General features: G+C 46.0%; 1 protein-coding gene across 2 annotated transcripts in view; it reads left to right on the plus strand.

Moving 5' to 3' along the window:
* ubac2 (UBA domain containing 2) overlaps positions 1-15,301 on the plus strand; it is a 328,535-nt gene that overhangs the window by 143,938 nt on the left and 169,296 nt on the right. For both annotated transcript variants that reach the window (XM_070891399.1, XM_070891398.1), the window contains one exon: positions 14,242-14,365. In XM_070891399.1, the coding sequence (XP_070747500.1) occupies positions 14,242-14,365 (124 nt within the window). The remainder of the gene's footprint in view (positions 1-14,241; positions 14,366-15,301) is intronic.

Below are 15,301 nucleotides of genomic sequence, written 5' to 3' on the forward strand. Positions count from 1 at the left end.
CACTGCTGTGCCCTCTGGTGGCACACCTTGTGATAGTACCAACAGTAGCCATGTAGGATACATGACATCACTCTCCCCTAAGCCTTCAGTGCAAATCGCCTCTGCATTGACTGTGCTCTGGGGTTAGCTCTATCTGAGCTCTATCTGATTGACCCTTGGCAGGTCATTTCAATCTTAGGTGAGTGGTTGGTGCAGTAGGGTGCTAGTGGTTGCTGTTTGTGTGTGTCCCTGACCACACCATTCTCCACGCGCCGCCCCCCCCCCCCCCCAGCCACATATAGATTATGCCAGAGGTTCATTACATTCATATACATTCAAGTTCAGAAAAACAAGGTTGCATTACATTTGTGGTTCCGTTGTGAGGCAAGTACGTTAGACTGGTGAGATACATTATCGATGCAGTGACCGGTGCGTAAGGACAAACTAGTTCCAGGACTGATGGATGGTGTCCCTGCAGTCTGGTGGTGGCGCGGTGCCCAGGTTCACAGATGCCTGTGACCTCACTGTCCTTTCTTTGCGCCCTGGGTCGTTGCTGCTCCCTGAGGAGCTGTTGTCTAGCAGTGCACAGGGAACTGCTGACTCGCTGGCCTAGGCGTTGTTTGATTTGGGATCCTGGCTGGTCCCAGTTCCCTTTGGGGGGACTGTAGCAGGTGACCCTTCGTTTCTGGGTATGACCTTGGTGGCGATGGGATCTGGGGACTGTGCCTTAGCACAGTTTGCTCTTTCAGGCTCGTGGCGTTTGGTGCCATCTGATGCCTGAGAGGTGGAGCCGATCAGGGGCAGGGTATCGATACCGGTGACGTTGCCCTGCTGAGGTCACTTGCTCTGCAGCTTGTGTGTGTTGGCTGCTTGTGGCCACACTCCGTGGTGCATAACTCTGGTCCCCGGGATGCAGGCTACAGCATTGGGTAGCTCGCTGGACCTGTGTGCTCCCGATGGATGTCTGCCCACTGCATTGGCTGAGTGCAGTTGAAATCCTACATCGCACAACTTTTCATTACTTATGCGTAATGCTCTGCAGCTCCGATCGCGATCGCGCGACTTTTCCTCGCTGGTTGCATGTACACAATTCTCATCATCAGTTACACATTTTACATGATCACGTGACGTTTCCTTGCTTATTGCATGTACACAACTCTGATCGTCAGTTACACATTTTATCTCTAACTTACAGTTGCTATTACATTGCTTGAGTGTGTGGACTGTCCCTTTAATTGTAGTGGGTTGCAGACCTCCTTTAAGAGAGCCTTGCTTTCTTTACCCCAATCCTCCTCTTCGTTTGGTGCCACATGTTACTCCATCAGTGCTGTACCTCGTGGTCTGGCCGTGACCATCTTTTTCTTCAGCGCCTCGCTTTGTGGTTTGGGCGCCATCTTTCCTCCACCCACGATGTCGACTGCGGTGATCCTCTTCTCCCCGGGTTCTGCCACCGAAGCTGGGAAGTCACCTCTGGATCCGATTTTGTTCCTCCGGAGTCCTGCCACTGAAGCCTGGAAGGTGTGTTCAGGTCGTCTCAGCTGGATCATCTCCACACAGTCGTGCTGAGCGGTCTGTACCTCGGGTGCTGTGCTGGTCTGCTCTCTGGTGCTGGGTCCACCCTCAAGTGAGGGCTTGATGTGCCTCCGAAAGCGGAGGATGTCGATCGTTGGAGGGTTGAAGCCTTCCCACTTCCAATGGATATTCTCCATCCACCTTCTGCCGAGCAGCGTTGGACCATCACCTGCAACAATCCACAGAGGTAACTTGTGCACCATGCCATCATGGAGTACCTTTACTTCCGCACTACCAACGACTGGGATAATTTCATCGGTATAGGTGCGCAGCTTTGCCTGAACTGTGACCAACTTGGGTTGTCCCAAAGCCTCTCAAAGGCTTCTTGATTCATTACTGACTAGCTCGCCCCCATGTGCACTTCCATGAAGACTGGAACGCCATCTATCTCGACTTCCATCTTCAGCGGGGAACACTCGGTGGTGCAGGTAAACATGCTATGTACCTCATCGTGGGGCTGAGCTGCCTCTCTGCCTATCGTTTCATAATCCGTGCTGGATTCATGGCCATCTGCAGACTCTTCATCGACACAGTGAGTCATATTTCTCTTACACATTTGCTGGAGGTGGCCTTTTGTGCTGCAGCCCTTGCACACCTAGTCTTTAAAACAGCACTGGTGAGCCCTGTGATTCCCTCCACAACGCCAGTATAAAGCTACTCGATTAGCCCCCCTCGGCGGACTCTGAGTTAAGGGACTCGGGGGGCCTGTTCTCTCTTCCCTGAGAGGGTTCGCGTTCTACAGTCCAGCCTCTAAAAGGCACCACTCTGTGCACAGTACCTGCCGGATTTGAGTCCTGAGGGTGAGTCATCTGCCTAGAGCTGCAGGTCGAGGTCATGAATGCCTGGCTCACAGAGATGGCCTTTTGCAGTGTGACTGTGGTATCCGCCGACAGTAGCTTATTAAGAAGGCCCTCATGGCCAATTCCAATGACAAAAATGTCCCGCAGCGCTTCGTTGAGGTGGTTGCCGAACTCGCACGGTGCTGCCAGCCTCCAGGGGTCTGCGGCGTACTTCGCGACTTCCTGGCCTTCGGGCCGTCAGTGGGTATAGAACTGGTGACTGGCTGTGAGGATGCTCACCTTGGGCTTGAGTTGCTCCTGGATCAGGGTTGCGAGCTCCTTGTACGTCTTGGTCGTTGTCTTCGTTGATGCGAGCAAGTCCTTGACGAGGCCATAGATGGTGGGCCCACAACTGGTTAGCAGGATAGCTTGCGCTTATCAGCCAGTGTGGCCGTGTCATCTCCTGCCAGGTCGTTTGCTGTGAAGAAATGGTTGAGCCTCTCCACAAAGGCACCATCCATCGGTGAACTGCTGCAACGTACCAAGGGTAGCCATTTTCGCGTGAAAGTTTGTAATCTCGTCGCCAATTGTTGTGTCCTTAGATGCTCTAACAATGACTCCATGAGGCAATGTGTTGTACTTGAACTGTAGTGACTGTAGTCCTTTATTTGCTAACTCCAGAATGAGGATCGCACCTGGTGGCCTGCCTTTTATACAAGGCCAGGCACACCTGTACAGGTAACCTACAAGTCTCCCACTGCTGTGCCCTCTGGTGGCACACCTTGTGATAGTACCAACAGTAGCCATGTAGGATACATGACAGTTTCTTTATTTGATAACGCAGGCTGGTGATGCTAGTTGTCCATTTATTTATTTTCTTCGAACATTCATTTGAAAAAAATGTCTCAATTCCTGGCACATAGATTTGTGTGGCACTGTGCACTTAAAATACACCAGAGGATCACATCTGCATTGTTGCTGAAAAGGCAAGAAAGCAAGTGGTGTATGACCCTGAAGCAGGCCCTTAGCTGGGCAACCAAACAAAGTAGCTTCTGCAATATTGTCATTGCAACCTCTAGCTCTATGCTTACTGCTCAAATTAAATAATCTCCTTGCGTTTACATTATGTAATACTTATGAGAAGATCAGTACACCTGTCTGAGTTAATCCATTCCCAAGAAAAAAGAAAAACTTGCATTTCTATAGTGCCTTTCATGACATCAGGACGTACTAAAACGCTTTACAGCCCATGAAGTACTTTTCGAAGTGCATTGGCATTGTAGTAAACACGGCAGCCAATTTGCAAATAGCAATGTGATAATGAACAGATAATCTGTTTTTAGTGATGTTGGTTGAGGGATAAATATTGACCCCAGGATACCGGGGGCAACTCTCCGGCCCTTCTTCGAAACAGCAACTATGGGATCGTTTATGTCTGCCTGAGAGGAGAAGTATAAATTTGCAGGGCTATGGGGAAAGAGCAGGGGAAGTGGAACCAAGTCGATAACTCTTTCAAAGAGCTGCCACAGACGCGATGGGCCGAATGGCCTCCTTCTGTGCTGTATTATTCTATGAAATTGAAATTTGCACGGTTTGAGTGTGTGTGTGTGTGTGTGCGTGTATCTGAAAAGCTATTCTTCTAAACAGAGGCTTGAAAATGACTGGGGGAGATTATTGACTTTTTCCAGCTGGGTGTTGAGCATCACCTGGGGAAAAAGTCACTGGTCGGCATAGTGTATAGGCCCCCAAATAATAACTTCACGGTGGGGCGGGCAATAATCAAGGGAATAATGGAGGCATGTGAAAAAGGAACTGCAGTAGTCATGGGGGATTTTAACCTACATATCGATTGGTCAAATCAAATCGCACGGAGTAGCCTGGAGGAGGAATTCCTAGAATGCATACAGGATTGTTTCTTCGAACAGTATGTAACAGAACCTACAAGGGAGCAAGCCATCTTAGATCTGGTCCTGTGTAATGAGACAGGAAAAATAAACGATCTGCTAGTAATAGATCCTCTCGGAATGAGTGATCACAATATGTTTGAATTTGTAATACAGATTGAGGATGAGGAAGTTGTGTCAGAAACGAGCGTACTATGCTTAAACAAAGGGGACTACAGTGGGATGAGGGCAGAGTTGGCTAAAGTAGACTGGAAACAAGGACTAAATGGTGGAACAGTGGAGGATTTTTAAGGAGCTCTTTCATAGTGCGCAACAAAAATATATTCCAGTGAAAAAGAAGGGCGGCAAGAGAAGGGATAACCAGCCGTGGATAACCAAGGAAATAAAGGAAAGTATCAAATCAAAGACCAATGCATATAAGGTGGCCAAGGTTAGTGGGAAACTAGAGGATTGGGAAAATTTTAAGCAACAGCAAAGAATGACACAAAATGCAATAAGAAAGGGAAGATAGATTACGAAGGTAAACTTGCGCAAAACATAAAAACAGATAGTAAAAGCTTTTACAGATATATAAAACGGAAAAGAGTGACTAAAGTAAATGTTGGTCCCTTAGAAGATGAAAAGGGGGATTTAATAATGGGAAATGTGGAAATGGCTGAGACCTTAAACAATTATTTTGCTTCCATCTTCACAGTGGAAGACACAAAAACAATGCCAAAATTTGCAGGCCACAGGAATGTGGGAAGGGAGGACCTTGAGACAATCACTATCACTAGGGGGGTAGTGCTGGACAGGCTAATGGGACTCAAGGTATACTCAAGGGTATTAAAAGAGATGGCGGAAGTTATAGCAGATGCATTCGTTATAATCTACCAAAATTCTCTGGACTCTGGGGAGGTACCATCGGATTGGAAAGTAGCTAATGTAACGCCTCTGTTTAAAAAAGGGGGCAGACAAAAGGCAGGTAACTATAGGCCGGTTAGTTTAACATCTGTAGTGGGGAAAATGCTTGAAGCTATCATTAAGGAAGAAATAGCGGGACATCTAGATAGGAATAGTGCAATCAAGCAGACGCAGCATGGATTCATGAAAGGGATATCATGTTTAACTAACTTAGTGGAATTCTTTGAGGATATAACGGGCATGGTGGATAGAGGTGTACTGATGGATGTGGTGTATTTAGATTTCCAAAAGGCATTCGATAAGGTGCCATACAAAAGGTTACTGCAGAAGATAAAGGTACACGGAGTCAGTGGAAATGTATTAGCATGGATAGAGAATTGGCTGGCGAACAGAAAGCAGAGAGTTGGGATAAATGGGTCCTTTTCCGGTTGGAAATCAGTGGTTAGTGGTGTGCCACAGGGATCAGTGCTGGGACCACAACTGTTTACAATATACATAGATGACCTGGAAGAGGGGACAGAGTGTAGTGCAACAAAATTTACAGATGACGCTAAGATTAGTGGGAAAGTGGGTTGTGTAGAGGACTCAGAGGCTGCAAGGAGATTTGGATAGGTTAAGCGAATGGCTAAGGTTTAGCAGATGGAATACAATGTCGGAAAGTGTGAGGTCATCCACCTTGGGAAAAAAAAACAGTAAAAGGGAATATTATTTGAATGGGGAGAAATTACAACATGCTGTGGTGCAGAGGGACCTGGGGGTCCTTGTGCATGAAACTCTTTTGAGTTTACCTGCGAAAACATAAAACATTAAAGAGTGCCACCCGACCTGGGTGACACTCCAGACATTTACAAGGCCCTTTTTTTCCCCCTTTTTTTTGTTTTTTTTTGTGTTTTTCTTTTTTTGGTTTTTTTTTTTGGGCACTAAAATCACAATTTTTCCCCAGTGCCCCCTATAAAAGGGAAGGGGACACTAAAAGCACCGGCAATTAAAACAAATTAACTTTAAAACGTAAAATCAAATTAAAATTTGGTTTCCTTGTGCATGAATCCCAAAAGGTTAGTTTGCAGGTGCAGCAGGTAATCAGGAAGGCGAATGGAATGTTGGCCTTCATTGCGAGAGGGATGGAGTACAAAAGCAGGGAGGTCCTTCTGCAACTGTACAGGGTATTGGTGAGGCCGCACCTGGAGTACTGCGTGCAGTTTTGGTCACCTTACTTAAGGAAGGATATACTAGCTTTGGAAGGGGTACAGATTCACTAGGCTGATTCCAGAAATGAGGGGGGTTACCTTATGAAGATAGATTGAGTAGACTGGGTCTTTACTCGTTGGAGTTCAGAAGGATGAGGGGTGATCTTATAGAAACATTTAAAATCATGAAAGGGATAGACAAGATAGAGGCAGAGAGGTTGTTTCCATTGGTAAGGGAGTCGAGAACTAGGGGGCACAGCCTCAAAATACGGAGGAACCAATTTAAAACCGAGTTGAGAAAGAATTTCTTCTCCCAGAGGGTTGTGAATCTGTGGAATTCTCTGCCCAAGGAAGCAGTTGAGGTTAGCTCATTGAATGTATTCAAGTCACAGATAGATAGATTTTTAATCAATAAGGGAATTAAGGGTTACGGGGAGAGGGCGGGTAAGTGGAGCTGAGTCCACGGCCAGATCAGCCATGATCTTATTGAATGGCGGAGCAGGCTCGAGGGGCTAGATGGCCTACTCCTGTTCCTAATTCTTATGTTCTTATGATTGGGTGCGGGGGTGATGGCACGGTTGACTGAGATCAGATCGCTGTGCACAGACTGGAGGTGGAACCCGGGACTGTGTGGTCTCAATTACTCGCTTGTCAAACTAACTGAGGCACAAGACAATCACAAATAAATCCAATTAGGAATTCAGGAGAAATCTCTTTACCCAGAGAGTAGTGAGAATGGGGAACTTGCTACCACACGGAGTGGTTGAGGGAGAAAGGATTAGAATATTATGCTGATTGGGCGAGATGAAGGTGGGAGGAGCATAAACACCGGCATGGACCCGTGGGCCGAATGGCCTGTTTCTGTGCTGTAAATTCTATTTAACTCGCTTAAATCATGATTTGTATAGACTGCTTATGATCTTGTACTTGTGTGCATCAATCAGTCCATTTAATCACTCACACTGCAGCATATTTACATGAATGTAGCTTCTCTAAAATGTCACCTTGTTGGTACGTAAAAGACAATTCACATTGATCATATCTGTTGGCTGATAAAAGACAATGAATTAGGGAACATTTTGTGTTTGGATTATCTTAGAATCATAGAATAATAAAAATTTACAGCGCAGAAGGAGGCCATTTCGGCCCATCGTGTGTCACTGGCCGACCAAGAGCTATCCAGCAATATACCACTTTCCAGCTCTTGGTCCGTAGCCCTGTAGGTTATGACACTTTAAATGCACATCCAACTATTTTTAAATGTGGTGAGACTTTCTGCGTCTACCACCCTTTCAGGCAGTGAGTTCCAGACCATCACCAGCCTCTGGGTAAATACATTTCCCTCATATCTCCTCTAAACCTCCCCCCAATTACTTTAAATCTATGCCCCCTGGTTGTTGACCCCTCTGCCAAGGAAAACAGGTCCTTCCTATCCACTCTATCCAGACCTCTCAGAATGTTATACACCTCAATCAGGTCTCCCCTCAGCCTCCTCTGTTCCAAAGAAAACAGACTCAGCACCTACAATCTTTCCTCTAGCCAAAATTCTCCAGTCCAGGCAACATCCTTGTAAATCTCCTCTGCACCCTATCCAGTGCAATCACATCTTTCCTGTAATGTGGTGACCAGAACTGCACACAGTACTCTAGCTGTGGCCGAACAAGTGTTTTATATAGTTCAAGCATAACGTCCTTGCTCTTGTATTCCATGCCTTGACTAATATCCATGCCTTGACTAATACAGGTGCAGCGTCCAAAATCCGGAGTCCCGGAATGTTCCGGAATCCGAACTCCGGGACGATTCGTGGCAGGGTCGTCCGGAATTTGTAAACATAGAAACATAGAAATTAGGTGCAGGAGCAGGCCATTCGGCCCTTCAAGCCTGCACTGCCATTCAATAAGATCATGGCTGATCATTCAACCTCAGTACCCCTTACCCCCTTACCTGCTTTCTCTCCATACCCCTTGATCCCTTTGGCCATAAGGGCTATATCTAACTCCCTCTGGAATATATCTAACGAACAGGCCTCAACAACTTTCTGCGGTAGAGAATTCTACAGGTTAACCACTCTCTGAGTGAAGAGGTTTCTCCTCATCTCGGTCCTAAATGGCTTACCCCTTATTTTTAGACTGTGACCCCTGGTTCTGGAACTCCCCAGCAACGGGAACATTCTTCCTGCCTCTAAACTGTCGAATCCCGTCAGAATTTTATATGTTTCTATGAGATCCCATCTCATTCTTCTAAACTCCAGTGGCTACAAGCCCAGTTGATCCAGTCTCTCCTCATATGTCAGTCCTGCCATCCTGTGATGAACCTTTGCTATACTCCCTCAATAGCAAGAACATCCTTCCTCCGATTAGGAGATCAAAACTGAACACAAATGTTCCGGAATCCGGACCGGATTCCTTGCCGAGCTCGGGGCCTCGCCTCGCCAATGCCCAATCACGGGATCTCGCCTCACCAGTGCCCGACCTCGGGGTCTCGCCTCACCACTGCCCGACCTCGGGCCTCCTCGCCGGCCCGCCCGGAAACCTCTTTGGCGGGGCCCTGCCCAACAACCTCCTGGGCGGGGCCCCGCCCGATGATGACAACCTCTGTGGGGCCCCGTCTGAATACCACCTCTGTGGGGCCCCGCCTGGCAGCATCTTTGGCAGGGCCGGCCCCACGACGACCTCTAAAACAGGCCCCGGATGGCCCGAACAGCTCCTCGACAGATACCCTCCCCCGCCGCCGACGTTCCGAAATCCGGAAATACCCAAACCTGGGCTCGGGTGTTTCCGTATTTATGACGTCAGAAAGACGTTCTAAAGTCCGGAAAAACACGAAATCCGAAACGGCCTCGGTCCCGAGGGTTCCGGATTTGGGACGCTGCACCTGTAAAGGCAAGTATTCCATCTGCCTCCTTAACCACCTTATCTACCTGGCCTGCTACCTTCAAGGATCTGTGGGCCTGCACTCCAAGGTCCCTTTATTCCTCTACACTTTTTAGTGTCGAACCATTTAATGTGTATTCCCTTGCCTTGTTTGACCTCCCCAAATGCATTACCTCACACTTATCTGGATTGAATTTCATTTACCACTGTTCTACCCACCTGACCAGTTCATTGATATCTTCCTGCAGTCTGCAGCATTAGCAACCACACAGCCTATTTTAGTGTCACCTACAAACTTCTTAATCATACCCCCAACATTCAAGTCGAAGTCATTGATATATACCACAAAAAGCAAGGGACCTAGTACTGAGCCCTGCGGAACTCCACTGGATACAGCCTTCCAGTCACAAAAACACCCATCAACCATTACCCTTTGCTTCCTGCCTATGAGCCAATTTTGGATCCAACTTGCCACTTTGCCCTAGATTCCATGGGCTTTTACTTTCGTGACCAGTCTGCCATGTGGAACCTTATTAAAAGCGTTGCTAAAATCCATATACACTACATCATATGCACTGCCCTCATCGACCCTCCTGGTTACCTCCTCGAAAAATTCAATCAAATTAGTCAGACACAACCTTCCCTTGACACATCCATACTGACTGTTCTTGATTAATCCATGTCTTTCCAAATGAAGATTTATCCTGTCCTTCAGGATTTTTTCCAGTAATTTTCCCACCACTGAGGTTAGGCTTACTGGCCTGTAATTACTCAGTCTTATCACTTTCTCCCTTCTTAAACAAAGGTACAACATTAGCAGTTATTCAGTCATCCGGCACCACATCTGTAGCCAGAGAGGACTGGAAAATGATGGTCAGAGCCTCTGCTATTTCCTCTTTTGCTTCTCTTAACAGCCGGGCCTGGGGATTTATCCACTTTCAAAGCTGTGAGGGTTGTCATTACAAACGGTTAAGCCAATAGCCAAAGTGTTGGTGTAGCCAAGGACTGCCAGGTGTTGGTGGGGATGTTGCAATTTATCAAGGAGGCTTTGAGGATGTCCTTGAAATATTTCCTCTGCCTACCTTGGGCTCACCTGCCATGTAGGAGTTCCGAGTAGAGCGCTTGCTTTGGGAGCCTTGTGTTGGGCATGTGAACAATGCGGCCTGCCCAATGGAACTTGTCGAGTGTGGTCAGTGCTTCGATGCTGGGGATGTTGGCCTGATCGAGAACACTGATGTTGGTGCGTCTGTCCTCCCAGGGGATTTGCAGGATCTTGCAGAGACATCGTTGGTGGTATTTTTCCAGTGAGTTGAGGTGTCTCTGAGCCATACAGGAGGGCGGGTATCACTACAGTCCTGTCGACTATAAGTTTGGTGGCAGATTTGAGGGTCTGGTCTTCGAACAGTCTCTTCCTCAGGCGCCCAAAGGCTGCGCTGGTGCACTGGAGGCGGTATTAAACCTCGTCGTCGATGTCTGCTCTTGCTGATAATCACATTGTCAATTTGATACATCAGATTGGCTCAGTATCTTGTCAGAAATTACTGCTTCTTGATCTTACTTTCTCTCAAGTTATCGCATCCTGCTTACAAACATGTACTGTTAAAAGCTGCAGTGTTGCTGTGTTGCAAGGTACTCTCTGAACTGCACATCTCTTGCACGGTGAAAGAATATTACCTAATTTACAAAAGCGAGCCCTGCTATTTGCCGCTGCTCATATGGCGCAATCAGAAAGTTAAAAAAAAACACATCCGTTATTCTGAAGCCATAAACATCAAGATTAGAGTACGTAAACAGAAAGAAACATAAGAACACAACAAATAGGAACAGGAGTAGGCCGTAAGGCCCCTCGAGCCTGCTCCGCCATTCAATAAGATCATGGCTGATCTGATCATGGACTCAGCTCCACTTCCCCGCCCGCTCCCCATAACCCCTTATCCCCTTATCGTTTAAGAAACTGTCTATTTCTGTCTTAAATGTATACAATGTCCCAGCTTCCGCAGCTCTCTGAGAGAAGAAATTTCTCCTCATCTCTGTTTTAAATGGGCGGCCCCTTATTCTAAGATCATGCCCTCTGGTTCTAGTCTCCCCCATCAGTGGAAACATCTCTCTGTATCCACCTTGTCAAGCCCCCTCATAATTTTATATGTTTCAATAAGATCACCTCTCATTCTTCTAAATTCCAATGAGTAGAGGCCCAACCTACTCAACCTTTCCTCATAAGTCAACCCCCTCATCCCTGGAATCAACCTCGTGAACCTTCTCTGAACTGCCTCCAAAACAAGTATATCCTTTCGTAAATATGGAAACCAAAACTGCATGCAGTATTCCCGGTGTGGCCTCACCAATACCTTATATAGCTGTAGGAAGACTTCCCTGCTTTTATACTCCATTCTCTTTGCAATAAAGGCCAACATTCCATTGGCCTTCCTGATCACTTGCTGTACCTGCATACTGACCTTTTGAGGTTCATGCACAAGTACCCCCCAGGTCCCGCTGTACTGCGGCACTTTGCAATCTTTCTCCATTTAAATTTGCTCTTTGATTTTTTTCTGCCAAAGTGCATGACCTCACACTTTCCGACATTATAACCCATCTGCCAAATTTTTGCCCACTCACTTAACCTGACTATGTCCTTTTGCAGATTTTTTTATGTCCTCCTCACACATTGCTTTTCCTTCCATCTTGGGAGACAACATTTGGAAACATTGAGGTTGATTTTTGCCAGGCGGGCAGATGACACATCCTTGATATAGAATTCATAGCACAGAAACAGGTCGTTCTTCTCACGGGTCCATGTTGGTGTTTATGCTCCACACAAGCCTCCTCCCACCACCTCCCTTCATCTAACCCTTTCAGCATATCCTTCTATTCCTTTCTCCCTCCTGGCCTTATCTAGCATCTCTTTAAATGCATCTATGCTATTGGCCTAGACCACTCCTTGTGGCAGCGAGTTCCACATTCTCACTGCTCTCTGGGTAAAGAGGTTTCTCCTGAATTCCCTACTGGATTTATTAGTGACTACCTTATATTTATGGCCCCTAGCTTTGGACTCAGCCCTCCCCCCGCCCGCCCCCGCAAGGCTTTTGATAAGATCCTACGTGGCAAACTAGTGACAAAATTAAAGCCCATGGGATCCAAGGCAAAGTGGTAAGTTGGATCCAAAATTGGCTCAGTGTGAGGAAGCAAAGGGTAATGGTTGATGGGTGTTTTTGTGACTGGAAGACTGTACCAGTGGGGTTCCATAGGGCTCAGTACTAGGTCCCTTGCTTTTTGTGGTGTATATCAATGATTTAGACTTGAATGTAGGGGATATGATTAAAAAGTTTGCAGATGATACAAAAATTGGTGTTTGGTTGATAATGAAGAAGAACACTGTAGACAGCAGGAAGAGATCAATGAACTGGTCAGGTGGGCAAAACAGTGGCAAATGGAATTCAATCGGAGAAGTGTGAGGTAATGCATTTGGAGAGGGCTAACAAAGCAAAGGAATACACATTAAATGGTAGGACACTGAGCAGCATGGAGGAACAAAGGGACATTGATATCCACAGATATCTGAAGGTAGCAGACCAGGTAGATAAGGTGGTTAAGAAGGCATAAAAAAGAAGAAAGACTTAGATTTATATAGCGCCTTTCACGACCACAGGACATGTCAAAGTGTTTTACAGCCAATGGAGTACTTTTGGAATGTAGTTACTGTTGTAATGTGGGAAACGCGGCAACCAATTTGTGCACAAGCAAGCTCCCACAAACAGCAATGTGATAATGACCAGATAATCTGTTTTTGTGATGTTGATTGAGGATAAATATTGGCCAGGACACCGGGGATAACTCGCTCTTCTTCGAAATAGTACCATGGGATCTTTTACGCCCACCTGAGAGGGCAGACGGGACCTCGATGTAACGTCTCATCCGAAAGACATCACCTCCGATAGTGCAGCGCTCCCTCAGCACTGCACTGGAGGGTCAACCTAGATTTTTTATGCTCAAGTCCCTGGAATGGGACTTGAACCCACAACCTTCTGACTCAGAGGCGAGTGTGCGACCCACTGAGCCACAGCAAATGGAATACTTGCCTTTGTAACCGAAGCATAGAATACAAAAGCATGGAGGCGATGCATGACCTGTACAAAACTCTAGTTAGGCCACAGCTAGAGTACAGTGTGCAGTTCTGGTCACCACATTGCAGGAAAGATGTGATTGCACTGGAGAGGGTATAGAGGAGATTTTATGAGGATGTTGCCTGGACTGGAGAATTTTAGTTATAAGGAAAGATTGGATAGGCTGGGGTTGTTTTCTTTGGAACAGAGGAGGCTATGGGGAGACCTTATTGAGATATATTAAATTATGAGGGGCCTAGATAGACTGGATAGGAAGGACCTATTTGCCTTCGCAGAGGGGTCAACATCCAGGGTGCATAGATTTAAAGTAGGAGGTTGGTAGGAATTGATAGGAAGTTTAGAGGGGACTTGAGGGGAAATTCTTTCAGCCAGAGGGTCATGGGGGGTATGGAACTGAAAGGGTGGTAGAGGCAGAAACCCTCACCACTTTTTAAAAAGTGCTTGGATGTGCACTTGATTTGTCGTAGCCTACAAGTCTACAACCAAGAGCTGGAAAGTGGGATGAGGCTGGATAGCTCTTTGTCGGCTGGCGCGGATATGATGGGCCGAAATGGCCTCCTTCCGTGCTGTAAATTTCTATGATTCTAAGTGGAAACATCTTCTCTACGTCTATTCGATAAAATAATTTCAGAATATTAAAGACTTCCATCAGTTTATAACCAATCTGATTTTCATGATATTGGTGTCAACAGAAGAAAAGTCAGATGAGTTCTAAAAAGGGTGTGGTGTGATCTAACCGGCCAGGTAGTGAAGATGAAAATCTACCCCAAAAGGTATCATTGCCTGCTTTTGTTAGGAAAATTAGGTGCTCAAATGCTCGATGAAAATTGTTGAAGTGTGCAGGATATGACACATATTCCGAGAGTGTCACAAACTGTGATCTCCAGATATTTAATCTCGTTTTTTTTCTTCCTTTTTCTTAGTCTGGGTCCCGTCTTTGCTCTGTTTGTGCCTTTCTACTTCTCCATTCCAAGTGTTCAAGTGACCCAAATCCTGGGCAGGTTTTCCATAACAAACAAAACCCTTGTCTACATTGTGGGTCTGCAGGTATGTACACGATTGTAACGAGTGCCGTGTGAATGCAAAGTAACCAGTGGCACACTGGAAAGGGGAAATGCGATTTGGTTGGAAATTGCGACTGATGTTCATCAATATAAGTCTCGACAATTAAAAGTTCTGAACTGGTGCCTGTGTAGGTGAGATCCATATCATGGGGAAGTCTCATAATGGTGCTGATTTAGATCCCGGTTGGCACAAACTGGTAGTTGAGAGGCTCACAATCTTAATTCCTCGTTTGCACACCTTAAAGAGACAAAGCATTTATCAAAAGTGGAAATGCCAGAAACATACAGCAGGTCAGGCAGCATCTGTGGAGAGAACAGGCAAGTTTACATTTCAGGTGAACACCCTTCTTCAGAACAGGAAAATAAAAAGCAACAGGCATAGTGATTGAATCAAAGAAAGACAGGAGATATATTGGGGGGAAAATTGCGGTTGAAGACTTCCTTCGACTGAGCGCCTCCGACCTGAAATTTTTAAATGAAAATACCTGGTGGTCCCTGAGGAACGTAGGATTGCGGTCGGAGGCCTTCATTCGCTACGCAGCGTGCGGGGAGATGACTTCCTCGTACGTTCGGAAATGCAGGAGTCACGTGGGCCTGGACCACCAATCACTAGGTAGTATTCTCATTGATAAAAATGGGAACTCCATTTTTACGAGTTCCCATTTCTATCAATGAGAAAACCCCCTAAAACACCGAAACACAGCATAATAAACTTAAAAAACACCTCACATATTTAAAATTCATTAAAATTAAATGTTTTAGAAAAAAAATATATTTTTTGGAAAAAAATGTGTTTTAATAGGGTTAAAAATAAACATACCTTAATGGACAGGGTTTTTAATGTAAAAATGAATGATTAAATTTATTTTTTATATGTTTTAAAAGTGTTATGCTGGTAAAAGTAGATTATATACCTGCT

This window comes from Pristiophorus japonicus, chromosome 10 (genome assembly GCF_044704955.1).
Source record: "Pristiophorus japonicus isolate sPriJap1 chromosome 10, sPriJap1.hap1, whole genome shotgun sequence".
In the NCBI taxonomy this organism is placed as follows: Eukaryota; Metazoa; Chordata; class Chondrichthyes; family Pristiophoridae; genus Pristiophorus; species Pristiophorus japonicus.